The sequence below is a fragment of the Eleutherodactylus coqui genome, chromosome 4, assembly GCF_035609145.1.
Source record: "Eleutherodactylus coqui strain aEleCoq1 chromosome 4, aEleCoq1.hap1, whole genome shotgun sequence".
NCBI lineage: Eukaryota > Metazoa > Chordata > Amphibia > Anura > Eleutherodactylidae > Eleutherodactylus > Eleutherodactylus coqui.
In genome coordinates, this window is record NC_089840.1 from 75061422 (window position 1) to 75077212 (window position 15791).

At 44.2% G+C, this 15791-nt stretch overlaps 1 protein-coding gene across 3 annotated transcripts in view; it reads left to right on the forward strand.

Annotated features, from left to right (window-relative positions):
* Positions 1-15395, forward strand: part of LOC136625480 (apoptosis-inducing factor 3-like) — an 86509-nt gene extending 71114 nt beyond the window's left edge. The window contains exons 16-19 of one of the 3 annotated variants that reach the window (XM_066599680.1): positions 4190-4288; positions 10371-10446; positions 12790-12894; positions 15052-15395. In XM_066599680.1, coding sequence (XP_066455777.1) covers positions 4190-4288; positions 10371-10446; positions 12790-12894; positions 15052-15088 — 317 coding nt within the window. In that variant the 3' untranslated portion in view covers positions 15089-15395. Of the gene's footprint in view, positions 1-4045; positions 4121-4189; positions 4289-10370; positions 10447-12789; positions 12895-15051 lie in introns of those variants that run through there. The other 2 variants (XM_066599681.1, XM_066599682.1) reach the window with 2 other exon arrangements.
* The last annotated feature ends 396 nt before the right edge of the window (positions 15396-15791 follow it).

Below are 15791 nucleotides of genomic sequence, written 5' to 3' on the forward strand. Positions count from 1 at the left end.
GCTACTCCATCTTCAAATCAAATGGACATGCCTAGGTGTGGAGAATGCCTGGCAAATTCCTTTTGCCTAAATGTGTTGTGCCAACAATTAAGTACGGCGGACGTTCCTTATGGTCTGGGTATGTTTTTCGTGGCATGGTCTCAGTCTATCGATTATAGCAGCAAGAACCATGAACAGGGAGGTGTACCTCGTCATTCTAGACAATAATGTGTTGCCAACAATGTGATATAACTGGGAATGGTCAGCCATACTTCCAGCAAGACAACGCGCCTTGTCACAAATCCAATGCTGTTTTACGTTGGTTTGAGGATATAGATGTTCTTCAGTTGGACTGAACCCTACTGAACATCCTTGGAACAAACTGTTCATATATGTCCTGACACGATGTTCTAATGTCCATCTTCTTTGAGAGAACTTTTCAGATGTTTGCAGGACGAATGGAGGAAAATGCCAGCTGAAGTGTATCAGATGTTAGTAGAAAGTAAGTCACAGACAGCATCCAATATCATTAGGTCCAAAGGAGCCCCACTAAGTATTACCATATGGAAATAAATACTATTGATTCTTAATAAGGTGCCCAATTACTTTTGGTAGGATAGTGTATTGCCAATACTCAGTTCTCAACCCTACATGCTAGCCATCGACAGCGGCTGCAGTAACTAGAAAGCCACTGATCACAGCTTATGAGAGGTCTCTTTGTCAGATACCCTTAAACTGTACCTTCAGCCAAACATGAACACTTCACTATGACTCTTTCATATACCTGTAACATTGGTGCATTTTAGCGCCCATTTTTGCATTCGTCTGCAATTTTCTTTCCTATAGAAAAACATTGATGTCTTGTTATGCCATGAATCACGGGCAACTCTGGAGCCCCAGCCAACACCTTCAGAGATACCGCAGATGCATTCTACAATATATCTAGACTAATACTAATGACTAGAGATGAGCAAGCGTACTCGGAAAAGCACTACTCGCTCGAGTAATTTGCTTTATCCGAGTATCGCTGTGCTCGACCCTGAAGATTCGGGTGCCGCTGCGGCTGACAGGTGAGTCGCAGCGGGGAGCAGGGGAGAGCGGGCGGGAGAGAAAGAGCTTACCTCCGTTCCTCCCCGCTCTCCCCTGCAGCTCCCCGCTCCGCGCCGGCACCCGAATCTTCAGGGACGAGCACAGCGATACTCGGATAAAGCAAATTACTCGAGCGAGTAGTGCTTTTTCGAGTACGCTCGCTCATCTCTACTAATGACATAATACACTATGCCAAAGTGAGAAAAATAAATACAAATATAATAAAAATCCCCACACATTGTATCATTAATAAAGTTTGTGTTGTACCACCTGATGGTAACATGTAATAGTTAGACAAATGTAATACACACAATTGCTATTATTTCACCCTCACAATGTATACAATAATTACCAAGTAATTTTATGATCGTTGAACGTAAAAAAAAATTGTCAATGTGCTTTTTTTCCCCTCTGTGATAACAGAAATAGCATATATATATATATATCCCAATGTGCGACCAAAAAAAAAATCTACATCCTTTCCGTAATTTCACACTCAACTGGCAGACTTCCTGATCTCGCCTTAGAAGCCCAATTAGACACAAGGTTGAAGTGGTAGCCCTAAAGCCATTTATCTGTTAATGTGTCAGCTGGAGGAATATAATGAAGACTATGGAGTCAGACAAATGCAGCCGCTCACAGCAGATAATGCGCATTTTAGTACATCTGCAGGATGTGCTTTAATGCAGTGAGATTCTCTAGGATTAAACAGTCAGCTACCCATTCCTATTGTGGCTAGCACAGTAAGAAGTATACCGTTCACAGGTACTAGAAGTGTTATCCTCTAATACTGCCTGTGTCACACGGGCGTATTTGGCACAGGCGTTGGTGAACCACAAGGCCCTACCCTGATCCTTGGCAAAACAAATCTGTCACGGTATGGAGAAGTTTTGGATGGATGCTTTGTACTGTTACCAAACATTCTATGGATGATTGGTGTATCTTTATGTACTTGTAAAAATGTACCTTTTTATTGTGAGCTTTTCTGTGCCCATCATTGCATTTTGTATTTGATTTGGTTCTTGGATTACATTTCATGAATTTGGACATTGACTGTGACTAATAAAATTTACCTGAATACAATTTTGCATATTTTAGAGACACAGTGGGGTAAAATCCTGGTTATTCCAGGAGTCCCCAGTACCATCCATAATGGCACAATCAAGTATAGTTCTGTTTCTGCATTAGACCAACATGTATTGCAAAATATCATTGCTTTAGGCCACTTTCCCACAACAGTATTCAACATTAGTATTTATAAGCCATAGTCAGGAGTGGCACATAAACCAAAAAAATGCATATGGAAATATTTGCTCCTCCTTTAGGGCTTATTCTGACGACCGTATATCGGCCGGGTATCCACGGCGGGGGGGAAGCTGGAAGAGCCGGGAGCAGTGCTTTGAGCTCCCGCCCCCTCTCTGCCTCCTCTCCACCGCCCCTCTACACTATTTGCAATGAGAGGAGGCGGGACGGGGGTGGGGCTAAGTTTCAGGAATTAGCCCTGTTCTGCCTCTCCTCATTGAGGATAGTGCAGAAGGGCGGAGAGGAGGCAGAGAGGGGGCGGGAGCTCAGAGCACTTCTCCCGGCTCTTCCAGCCTCCTCCCCCTGCAGAGAGGGACGCCGTATATCGGCCGGCATGAATACGCGGCCGATATATGGTCGTCTGAATAAGCCCTTAGACCCAGTCCTGGTTCTGGCTTTCAAATACCATCTTGTTAACGTGGCTTTATAGGCTAGATAACCTTTGCACTCTATTTTTTTTCCACTGTGTTTTTGGTTGTGATTATTTGATTTCTACGCTTGTATTGTTTTCCAAAGCACTGCAGACTGAAGGAGTGAAATCTTGGCAAGTTCTGTCAGAGTAAACCGACTGTTTCCTCCCCTAGCCTGGTTGTGACTGTGCATTCACTGAGCTATTATAGAAGCTGTATGACAGTGCTGAGGAAATGAGGAGGACAGAGCAGAGAAAGCTACTCTTACAGAGGGCTGTAATTCACTCTGGGTGAATTTTCTGCTCTTATCTGCAGTGAGGGGGAATGGATCAGCAGCTACTCAGATAGATGATGGAGAGATAGCTGTGTAGTATTGAGTGGGTGTGGTTATACTACATAGCCTCTGAAAAACAAGTGGGGAGGGGGAGCTGAGCTTGTGTGCAGTCATGAGAAACACAAACTTGATATGCCCCCCCCCCCAGCCATAAACTTGTATGTAGGAGAGCCCACAAACCAACTAAGAGGCTTTGTAAAAGTATGAAAAGGAAAACTCAATGCAAAAACACCGATTAGTGCATCATTTTTTTATGTAAGGACTTTGTAAATTATGTGTATTGATTTTTCATGCAAAAATGTTTCCATTGCCTTTAAATAGAATCTGGATTAATAAGGTTGTGTGTGTTGGGTGGGGGCGCTGGAAACAGGCTAAACTAGATGGACATTGTTGTCTTTCAGCCTAACATACTATGTATCATGTCCTCATGGCAGCAGACCGAACTGCACAACTTTGGCCCCACTGATTCCAATAATGTCTTTCTTTTGTTCATCCTCACCCCTGTTCCTTCATACTGGCTTTCCTTAGATTCACCTGCTGGCGCTGTGGTTGTCTGCCGCCTGTCCACACCACTCATTGCCCATGAAGACTGACATCAGCCATTGACAATGTGCAGTGGGGACTGCCCACTTGACTCGTTCACAACGACAGTAGACAAATTTAAGAAGAGCCAGCGTGAAGAAAAGAAAGAGATGGCTGGAGTTAGCAGGGCTGTGGCTGCAAAGCTATGCAGCTGGCCTGGTTGACACGAGGACATCGCAGGTCTTCTTTGAACCTAGATTGTTACCGGGTCCTTAAACCTGGAAATACATTGGCATTGCATACTTTTTGGAAGTGCAGAGTAAATCTAGATATTTTTATGTAAAGCTTGACTGCACAGCTACATAGCAAACTGCAATACAAATGTGACTTGTCACTCATTACTTTTCAGCCGTTCTTCATAAATGGTTACCTGCAGGTGTCAGTCCTGAAATCATTCTGCATGACCAAGTGTACTGAAATGAGTAGTTTCATATAATGTAAGGCACGTCTGGATGCAGCCTGTTGTGTAAGGAGGATCTGCCTTTATTTACAGGCCGCATCGCTGCTCTCAACATGCTGAACAAGCAAGTACCGGTGAACTCTGTGCCATTTTTTTGGACATCGTTGTTGGGAAAGAGCATTCGTTATGCAGGTGTGTATCTAAGGCTCGAAGATTTATTTTTTTTCTTCCCTTCCTTTTTTGCTATTTTTCAGTAAAGGTGTTGTCCGTTTTGGATGATCCCTTTTTGTTAGAAGGGTCCCTCAATGATAAAAGGATCAGGATGGGTTCCTCGGTTGGGACTCCTGCGGCCCCTTTTATACAGAACGATTCTTGTTCAATTTAAAGGACGTTTCACACCGGCGAGAACACTGACCGATTTTTGCCTGATGCGCGAATCAGTAAAAAAGCAGATTATTAAAGGGGTTGTCCCGCGCCGAAACGGGTTTTTTTTTTTTTCAACCCCCCCCCCGTTCGGCGCGAGACAACCCCGATGCAGGGAGGTAAAGAAAGCTCACCGGAGCGCTTACCTTAATCCCCGCGCTCCGGTGACTTCTCTACTCACCGCTGAAGATGGCCTCTTCCTCCGTGGACCGCAGCTCTTCTGTGCGGTCCACTGCCGATTCCAGCCTCCTGATTGGCTGGAATCGGCACGTGACGGGGCGGAGCTACACGGAGCTACACGGAGCCCCATAGAAGACTGCAGAAGACCCGGACTGCGCAAGCGCGGCTAATTTGGCCATCGGAGGCCAAAAATTAGTCGGCTCCATGGAGACGAGGACGCTAGCAACGGAGCAGGTAAGTATAAAACTTTTTATAACTTCTGTATGGCTCATAATTAATGCACAATGTACATTACAAAGTGCATTATTATGGCCATACAGAAGTGTATACCCCCACTTGCTGCCTCGGGACATCTCCTTTAATCCAGTGATTTACAATGGTTTCCTTCCCATCTGCAATGTTTTCACTCATGCGATGTTGAGTGAAAGAAAAAAAATGCAGAAAGATATGATAGGTCACAATTTTTCTATCCCCCATGTTTCCCTATGGAGCCTCCTTTTTATCGCGTTGCAGCGCAACAAACTTTCGTTGCAATGCGATTTTTAACATTAGAAAGTCCTATTGACTTTCGTGTTAAAAAACGCACCATTTTCTTGCACGTTTTTAACACCAGCGATGTGATGCGAGATTACTCTAAAAAAAAAATAAAAACATCACTGACCATCAAAATCGCACGAATATAATTTTTGCTGTGAATGTCGCGGCAAAATAGCGATTGCCCCTGTGTGAACCTAGCCTAATTGTTGGATCGTGTGAAATGGAATGATAATCGTTCAGTGTAAACATGGGTAACAATTGAACAAACAACCATAACTCCTTCACTTATCATTCATTGTTCACTTTGTGCAGGCGTTAAAACGAGTGATGAGCGAGTATACTCCCTAAGGGCAATTACTCGAGCGAGCATTGCGCTTAGGCTGCATTCACACGAACGTATATAGGCTCGGTTTTCACGCCGAGCTGATATACGTCGTCCTCATTTACGGGGGGGAATTGGAAGAGCCAGGAGCAGGAACTGAGCTCCCGCCCCCTCTCAGCCTCCTCTCCACCCCTCTGCACTATTTGCAATGGGGAGAGGCGGAACGGGGGCAGGGCTAATTCTCGGAACTTAGCCCCGCCACCTTCCCGCCTCCTTTCAAGTGATACAAGGCGTTTTTAATGAAAAATGCCTCGCATCTGTGTGTGAAACGTACGTTGGCAAGCATGATATCTGGATGAGTTTCTCGGCGCAATATCTCGCTCGCCTGTGTGAATGTAATCTAAGGCTACATTCACACATAGCGGACATCCGTGTTAATTTCTTTGTCAAAAGCCGCACCAGTGGATTTGGGGGCAGATCCGCAACAGAATTCACCCCCATCAATTGAAAAAATGAAATTTGCTGTGGATACGCACTAAAAATCTGCAGTGTGTTAACACCCCCCCCAAGGCCGGCTTCACACGGGCAAGAAAATAGTGCGAGGTTTGTGCGTTGCGATAAGCTGAAATCTCGCACATTCTTTTGATTGGGGTCATACACATGAGCGATGTTTTCCTGCAAGGCACCGCGATGCAGGAAACAAATCACAGCATGTTCTATCCTGCTGCGTACTCTCACATCGCAGCGCCGATTGTATCCAGTGGGGCCGGCAGCAGCATTGCGAGGTCCCTCATTGAAGACAATGGGAGAAACTCTGCCCTCCTCAGCCACGGCAGGAGGGTTGCTTTTCCCCAAAGTGAAGCGAGGCTGTTTCAACATGAAAACATCTTGCATGCTCGGGGAAGTAACATGGTGGGGAGTGTGATATGGGAGCGGGATTCATGGCCCCATATTGCGCTCACCAGTGTGAAGTTGGCCGAAGGTTGCTCACTCACTTGGCTTATAAAGGCTGCATGCCTCGTATGCAGAGTTTGAACCTTTGCAAATCAATATCAAGTTTGCATGAAAATCTGAATTTGAGACAAATGGATTTTTACCATGGTTTTCTTTGTGGTGCATCTCCCCCTACGTGTGAAAGCACTCTGAAGATCAACTTTAATCTAAGAGAGCACCTGGCAGCAAGTGTTGACGTTCCCTAAATCATTACCCAAGGACAATACGAAGTTATTGTTCTCAAAAGGCTGCAGTGTTAAGGCCCATTTACACGCAACGATTATCGCTCAAAATCAAGGATAGCATATGAGCGATAATCATTGCGTGTAAAAGCTACCATGGTACACTTTTCGTCGGAGTTAGTCAAGTTTAAAAACCATCGTTCAGACCGCAGGCTGTGTTCTCCATGGGAGCTAGTGATAGCATTGTATTCTCTCTGCAGCCCCTGTAAGAAGACAGACCACAAGCTGTTATCTCAACGGGAGTCACTGATTACATTGTATTCAGCTGACAGCCTGTGTGAGAACAAAGGAGCTGATTGCAGAACTCATCAGGTGGTCTGAGCTCTGCAAGCAGCTCCTGGAGGCCCATTTGCACGCAAATGAAGGTGATAAAGTACTAATGGGCATTAGTGCCCATTAGTGCTTTATGCAAAATGACCGCTAAAACTGTCAATGTTTCAATCATTTTTAAAGATTGTCTATGTCTGTAAATGAGCCTTTATACCAGGATGGCCGAGTCCTCCGGAGCGACAGTCCCTCTCTGTATTCAGTCTTTTCCCTGGCGATTAATCAGAAACATGTGTCCACTTATACCCCTTTCTTACCACATATAAATATACCCTAATGTGCCCCCTTTCACCCAGGCTCCAACCCTACTGAAGGGAGCAGGGATGTAACAAGACCACCTTTTACATGTTGAGAGTATATGTAGGTAAACGTCAGATATGTCATCATAGCCAGCCAGGGAGAGAGGTCCTGAAAATGGGTGTTTTACTAGAAAATTGATCCTTATTCATTTTTTGCTGTGGTTGTAATAACACAGACAGCCTCCCTGAGGGTGCACTCAGATGACCGTATATTGGCTGGGTTTTCCCGCCCAGCCGATATACAGCATCTCTCTCTGCAGGGGAGGAGGCTGGAAGAGTCAGGAGCAGTGCTCTGAGCTCCCGCCCCCTCTCCACTATTTGAAATGAGAGGAGGCGGAATGGGGGCGGGACTAAGTTCTGGGAATTAGCTCCGCCCCATCCCACCTCTCCTCATTGAAAATAGTGCAGGGGGGTGGAGAGGAGGCAGAGAGAGGGCGGGAGCTCAGAGCACTGCTCCCGACTCTTCCAGCCTCCTCCCCCTGCAGAGAGAGACGCCATATATCGGCTGGGCGTGAAAACCAAGCTGATATACGGTCGTCTGAATGCACCCTTTGTGGTGCAAATCTGCAGCATATTTCACCCTTTTATTTTAATTCAAACCGAAGGGATGAAATCTGCAGCAAGTCGGCAGCAAGTGAACACATGCTAAGGCTCTGTTCACACCTCCATCTGCTTGTTCTATCCAGCTGTCCCGTTGTAAATGCCGGAAAAAATTGCTTAGTACGTGGTGCAATTATTTATTTATTTATTTTTTTTAAATGAAATGACCGAAATGAGCCAGAACCCATTGGAGTCAGTAGGTTCCATCATATGCAGCCAGTTTCCGTCATTTTGACAGATCCTGGCATGCAGTTTTATTTTCAATCTGTTCCACAACGGAACAGTAATGTGAACAGAGCCTTCCTTAGGTGAAAATAGATATTCAAAGCAAGGCAACTCCTCTAATTCTTCCATTTATGCATATTCACCTGTATGCTGTCACTTAGTCTATCTAAGCCCTTTCTGCCCCGGCATATATGTACGTCCTGGGTGAAAAGGAGTTTCTGTGAAAGGACACATAGGTGTGCCTTATAGGTGGTATGGTCTCAGATGTGCCTGTGCCATTTGCAGCAGGCGCTAGTTGCAACTGACCGCTGGCCTCATGCTGCAACATCATTGGCCCTATGCCATGAAATCATAGTCAATGGCGCCCGGGTCTGCCATAGGCATAAGTAGTGTTAATACAGTGGAATACAGAAGTACTGCAGTGTATTATCTAAGCGATTTTGAGATTGCTGGCTTAAATCCCCTACAGTCATTATAAAGAAAAGTAAAAAAGAATCCAAAAAATAACCTAAAAAGTAAAAAAATAAATTAAGTAAATAATTTTTGCACACTTTCCCCATTTGTTCATAAACATTCTGAAAAATAAGTCACATCTTTTCAATGGGTTCTTTCACATTAGCGATGTTTTGTAGCCTGCGAGACAAAAAAAATTGCGGGTTGCTAGATATGCCCGCGACTTGGGATGTTTTGTAGCCCATGTTTCCCTACGGAGCCTTCCTTTTTATCGCATCGCACGACAGTTTTGAGTGATCATTTTGCATAGCTACTAATGCCCATTAGTAGCTTATTAGCTTGATTTGCATTTAAATGAGACTCCCTTTGCTGTATGCAGATAACAGCAGGTGGTCTGTTATCTGCATACAGCTCCATTGTTCTTCCATGGGACTGCAGCTGAAAACAATGTTATCAGTGTTCTCACAGGGAATCACAGACTGCGGTCCCTGCTATCAGCTGGCCAGCCGAACAATAGTTTTTATGCTGAACTAAAAATCATCGTTCTGCCGAAAGGCTAATGATGGTAGCTTTTACACGCAATGATTATTGCTCAAAAGATATCGTTTGAACGAATTGAGGGATAATCGTGTGTAAATGGGCCTTAACAGACACTTCTCTGCAGCTCCCTGATACTTGTCTTGTAGTTTTCTCTCAGTTCTTCCTGGTCAGGGGTACAAATTCCCCACCTCCAGGATGCACTGGCTGTGATTTGCTGAGACACTCGAGAACCAATCAGAACTAGCGCTCAATGAACGAATCACAGCCATTGCATTGAATGGTTATGACTAGTTCGAGTGCACTCAAGAACCAATCACAGCCAGCGCTTCCTGGAGGCGGGGACTTTGAACCTCCAACCCCGGAATCCATGACAGAAGACTTCAAGCAAGTCTGGCAGAGTTTCAGAGGAGACAGTCTGTGAGCTGACAGCGTCTCTTAGGTGATGGTTTTTTATATTTTTTTATGCAGCTAGGGCTTATTTTCAGGGTAGAGCTTATATTTCAAGCCCCCCACCGCAAAAATCCTCGCATGTAGTGCTTCAAAGTCACACAACTTTGTAATGACACAAAATCATGACATCGGCGTGAGAAAATGCAGCGATATCACCGGGCCCGTATGAAAGAGGGCTCAGGGCTTGTTTATGCAATTTTTCTGTGCGAGTTTTCTATGTTCCGAAACACACAATTCGCATGAAAACGGAACCCATTATTTTAAATGGATCTATTCATGTGATTTTTTTTTTTCTTCTTCCCATTATTTAGTATTGGCAAGTTAAAAATTGCATCACCCTCATATGTACACGTGATTTTTACATTTTCTCATTGAAAGATAACTCATGCATTTGAAAAAGCGCATGTACAATGCAATTTTCTTGCAAAATGCATCGCACTGGCGGTCTGAGTGTGATTTCGGCGCAAGTAAATACAGCCTTACGCCTCATTGTAAGAGGGATATTGCCATCTCAGTCAATGGGGGCCGAGATTAGTATACCTGTGTGCCTACCATGGCTAGGATTACGGAAACGGCATGGAGCAGCCAGCTCAGTGTACATATAGGATCAGTGAGTGAATGGTGTCCTTTTGGCTTGAAACCCAATGATCTGGTCATAGTTAACTTTGTACTCATCTCTGCAGGATTCGGAGAAGGTTACACGGAGATTGTGATGAAAGGAACACTTGAAGAACTGAAGTTTTTGGCTTTTTACTTGAAGTAGGTAGAAGTGTCTTTTTTGTCTTGCAAGGGTGTAGAAACTATTGTTATTCACTTTTCATAAATCAGGGTTTGGGAACCTGTTGATTGCCAAGGAGATCGTAGGGCAAGTTGTCACTACTGACTGAACTCGAGTCTTAGGGGAAGTGGAGCTCATACAAGAGTGGACAATGTGGATGGCAGCTTTTCATTGAGCAGGAGAAGAATAGAAGGCAGTGTGAAGAATGAGGACCAATTTGGTGTGCTGGGGGCTCTACCCGGTTATGGAGGGACTGCTACGGTCACTTACCTACGGTTCCTTGAGGGAAGTAGCCGTATCATACAGAACTCCCTATCTCTTGTGTATGCTGAGGCAGTATAATTGATAACTATATCACTATGTGACATGTTGCTCTGCAACTGGTGACTTCTCAGCACGGACCTTGACTAAGGTTTCACTGGAAAAGAGCCAAAAATGCAGTACCTGATAAGGTGCAGAGCAGGCCCGATTGGCACAATGGCCGTAAAACCTAACAATATGCAGCAAGACAGACTAGAAACCAGAGGAGCTAAACTGTCCACTGCAGACTTATATGCAGTCAGTCACTCAACTCAGATTAGGGGGGAGTGACTGCAGACAACCAAATCTGCAATGTGAACGAGACCGTAGAAGCCAGCCAATAGATGGGTGCGTCCCACAATAGAGGATTACAGCTCACACTGACATAACAGTGGGCCACACTGGCTGACATGCTGGGCTCCCCCAGAAGTCTATAGCAAACTGCATAAAAGGAAATATTGATACACACTAATAAAATGGGGGTGTTAGTTTAGCATTTTGGCCAAGATGCAGAGGCTGACGGCAAGACCACACAGTGTCGGTCAGAACCTTCACTATCTCACTGTAAAGTAGATTAAAATCACAGAGGTGAGGGGGAACACAAAAACATATTTCACTGGAAAAGAGCCAGTAGCCCACCATTAAATTATGCTTAGAGTTGTACTTTTCCAAGAGAATTGACTAGTGCAGAACGTCAGGGGATACTGAAGTAACTTTCCCAAAATCTCATGAATCCTTTGTGTGAGACTAGAGCCCTTAACAGTATACCGAAAATAGCTGCAGCCCATAACTCTTTCCCTTCTCTAAGGCGTGGACGGTGCGCCATCAGTCCGCTCCATATTATCCACTGAACATTTCAATAAATCCTGCTTTCGGCTGGCATAATAGGTTATTAGGTAAAGTAAGTTGCCACAGGATGGAAATTCTGCAAGATTTCCATATCCAAAATTGGTGCAGATTTTGACTCAAAATCAGCTTCTTTGAAGAGTGTGCTGTCAGTGCATCCGGTGAACTTGTAGTGAGCACCACCCCGCTGGGCAGGTGCTGGCATGGATTTTGACCGTTTTGGATGTGGAAATGCTGCAGAATTTTCCTCTACAGACATTTCCGTTCTGTGGGAATGTACCCTGAAAAACAAAAAAGGGTCACACTAAGTAAGCCTATTGTAAGGATTGTCTTTTTGTCTCAGGTTTTCTACAATTTGTGAAAAATAAGTATAAGCACAATCATCTCCACGCCATGGGTCCTGTAATACCATGTAGATTTCCTCCTGGCTGAGGATGGCTACCCCATTGTAACTTGATGGTATAATTTACACGGGACGAATGTCAGGCAAATGCTGCCCAACACTTGTCCCTGTGGGTGCTTGCTCCAGTGCTGCTGCACAGGAGCGAGGATCGCTGGTTTGCTCACAGAGCAGCAAGCAGGGGGCTGGGGCGGCTGAAGGAGATTTCACTCCTCGCTCTCTTCCCCCCCCCCCCCCTCTCCATTCACTTAACATAGCAGTTGTTCAGTATTGAACGATCATCATTTATGCTGCATACATGATGGACAATGAGCTGAACGACAATAGTTCAGTGAAAACAGCAGCTGCTCAGTACTGAACGACTGCTGTTAAAGTGAATGGAGAGGGGTGGGGAAGAGCCAGGAGAGAAATTTCCCCAGCAGCCCCGCTGGAAGCCAGCGATACTCGCTCCTGTGCCGCGGCTAGAGTATGTGTGGGGACAAGTGTCTGGCATAGTTTACCTGACATTCGTCCCGTGTAAATGGAGCTTAACTCTAAGATATGCTAGCATTTTACAATCAGGGTGTCTGACTGCTGGGACCCCCACCGCTCTGGACTCTGAAGGTGAAAGTACTGGTCTACTGCTGCATCTCCCCTCTAATTTTCCCTGCACAGCAGCATTTCTAACCATTGGGCCGTTAATGGGTGGATGTTGTAGCGCTCCGCAAAGTGGGAAGAGAGGGGGTGATAAGATAGAAAAGAAATACCCCTTTGAAATACTCATTTTACCCCCTCACAGAGACGATGTTGTGGTTGCCGTTTCCAGCATGAACTTTGACCCAGTTGTATCACAAGTAGCAGAAGTAATTTTCTCTGGGAAAAGAATCACCAAAAAGGATGTGCTGTAAGTACCCAATTTACCAAAATTCTCTATACATGGGAAACCGGTACTGCTTAAAAAAAGGTGGATGGTGGGACTGTAACCCCATCAGGCTGCATTCACACGACTACATGAGAGACAGCGGCAACTCACATTGGGCAGCTGTCTGTGAAGAGATGGTCATGACATTAACATTGGGAGAAGCCAATCCTATACTAACGCGGATGGGTTGATGAAACGTAAGGGGAAGTGAGTGGAGTCTAACCACAACTGTTAGGCCACACCCACTTAAGCAACCTAGTTAGTCTAGGACAGGCTGCACAGATGACACTTTTTTGTCTCGTAGAAACTTCTTTAAAAGGGGTGGTCTAGGTTAAAAAAAAATAAAAATTCATACACATACACACACACACACACACAATTGCTTTCTTCTAAGCACAGCACCACCCTTGTCAGCAGGTTGTCATTTGTTATAGTGGATCTGAGCTGTGATACCACACACAACCCTATGGGCAATGGTGGCGCTATGTAAGGGACAAAGCAGCTGTGTTTTGCCAATGCTGGACACTCCCTTTCAGAAAACATTAGCTGCACTTTAATCTTCAGAGCGTTTTTGCTCCATCTGCCTTTTTCAACTCCTTCTGGCAGCTGAAGACTACCCCATATATATGGAGCAGTCTTCAGCTGGCAGATGGAGCTAAAGATGGCCAAAAGGAGCAGAAGCACCCTGAAGATGAAAGTGCAGGTACTCTAACTTTTCAATATAAATTTCCCTTTGCCATAAGGCCTAATTCACATGGCTGCACTACCACAGGCTATGTGGACACAGCAGGGCCTGCTTGACATCTGCATAGAGAACCTGTGTGCCAGCTACGATATAAGCATGGGATTGCTAAAGGCAACAGTATGGCATCACACTGCCCATGGACTGCAAACCACATAAATTCTATTTTCTGGGGAAGGAGTGTCAAGATTATGGTAAACCAGAGCTTTAACTTGTCCGAGTACTTAATAGTGGGATCCCATTTCACTAATTGTCCTGACTGCCAGGATCATTTATTTAGTGGGACCTGGGATAGCTGCATTATAAAACGGGCTTGAATTTAATAACACTTCTAATATAGACAATTTGTATTTAGCAACATGGCCCCATTAACAGAACAAAAAGACACATCTCGTTTGTAACATTTATTTATAAGCTCCATTTACAGATACACACGTAAAGAGGCACCTCATGTATAACAGTTTATTTGCAGATCTCCTGACCCCTCCTGGTACGAAACCCCTAATGAACACTTTTGAAAGGTCCAGTTCAGCAAAATTTGGTTCGGACCAAATTAGTTTGAACAGAATCAAAAAACTTTACCAATACCCCTAAAAAAAAAAAACTAGTGTAATGGTCCAATGTGGCTCTCTTGTTAGCACTGCTGCCTTGGAGGGCTTGGGTCCTAGGTTCAAATATGAGCAAAGACCACATCTGCATAGAGTTTGTGTGTATGTGTTTCTTTAGGGGTTGTCTCGCGGCAGCAAGTGGGGTTATACACTTCTGTATGGCCATATTAATGCACTTTGTAATATACATCGTGCATTAAATATGAGCCATACAGAAGTTATTCACTTACCTTCCCTGCGCTGGCGTCCCCGTCTCCGTCTAACTTCAGCGTCAAATCGCCCGATTAGACGCGCTTGTGCAGAAGGGTCTTCTGCCTTCGGGTCTGTCCGGCAGCAGCCGGACAGAAGGTAGACGGAGCCATGGAGACAGGGACGCCAGTGCAGGGAAGGTAAGTGAATAACTTCTGTATGGCTCATATTTAATGCACGATGTATATTACAAAGTGCATTAATATGGCCATACAGAAGTGCTGAACCCCACTTGCTTTCGCGAGACAACCCCTTTAATGTATACACTATACAAGGTGATTATGAAGAAACCCAAACTAAAAAAAACAAAAACACAGAGATATCCCGGGTTGGATTTGAACCTAGGACCCCAGCATTGCAAAGCAACAATGCTGAGCCACATTAGACCACTTTCTTTTAGAGAGTTCAGCTGAACCAAACTTTTAGCAAAGTTTGACAGTTTTGGTTCGCTGAACTCCATTCTGGTGATTAATGACGGCCAGTTATGTTGGACAAGATATAAATCAATGTAATTAAATCTAATAGACATTTTCTCCGCAGGGCTGAAGATTTTGTTACCGCGATCAAAAAATTATGACACGGCATTCCTGTTTGAGAAGGTTCCCTGATAACCTACCGAAGACCAGAACGGGGTGTAACCGTATTCTTCAGTGTAATTGATCAATCTTCGGGAAGTCGCTTGTGGCACAAAATGTGAATTGTCAAAGCAGCCAAAGTCATGAGATTTGTTGCGATTCTGGAGGAATCAGTTAGTTTATATGAAAGCATAAAAAAAGTCAATTATCTTAAGAGTGCAGATCGATGATTTGATCCTGATTTGGTTGCAGATTTAATTTTTTTTCCCAAACATCGTTTTATTTCAAACTTTGGTAAAAAAAAAGAAATTCATTTTAATTAAAAAAAAAATAAAAAAATACAATTTGTACCAATACAATGCTAGTTTTCATATTCTTTACATTTGCAGTTATGCCATACATTGCTACTAATCTAAACCTACTGATGCTTTCTATCGTTTCTTTATTATGGCTCACTTCAATCCTACCATTATATTACTACAGATCTATTTATTTTCTGTTATGTAGAAAGGGAAATAGTAAAGATATTAAGAATATAATAAAATGAAAAAAGTATAACCAAGTGGGTGTATACCTAAAGTTTTCGTCTTCGTGCGCTCTCTCCTAACCCTGTCCTATTTCACTCCTTTAATTTGAATTCAATTTAACCCTTTCCAATCCACTGTCTGACCTCTGAAGACATTATGATTTAGGGCTGTACAGCTC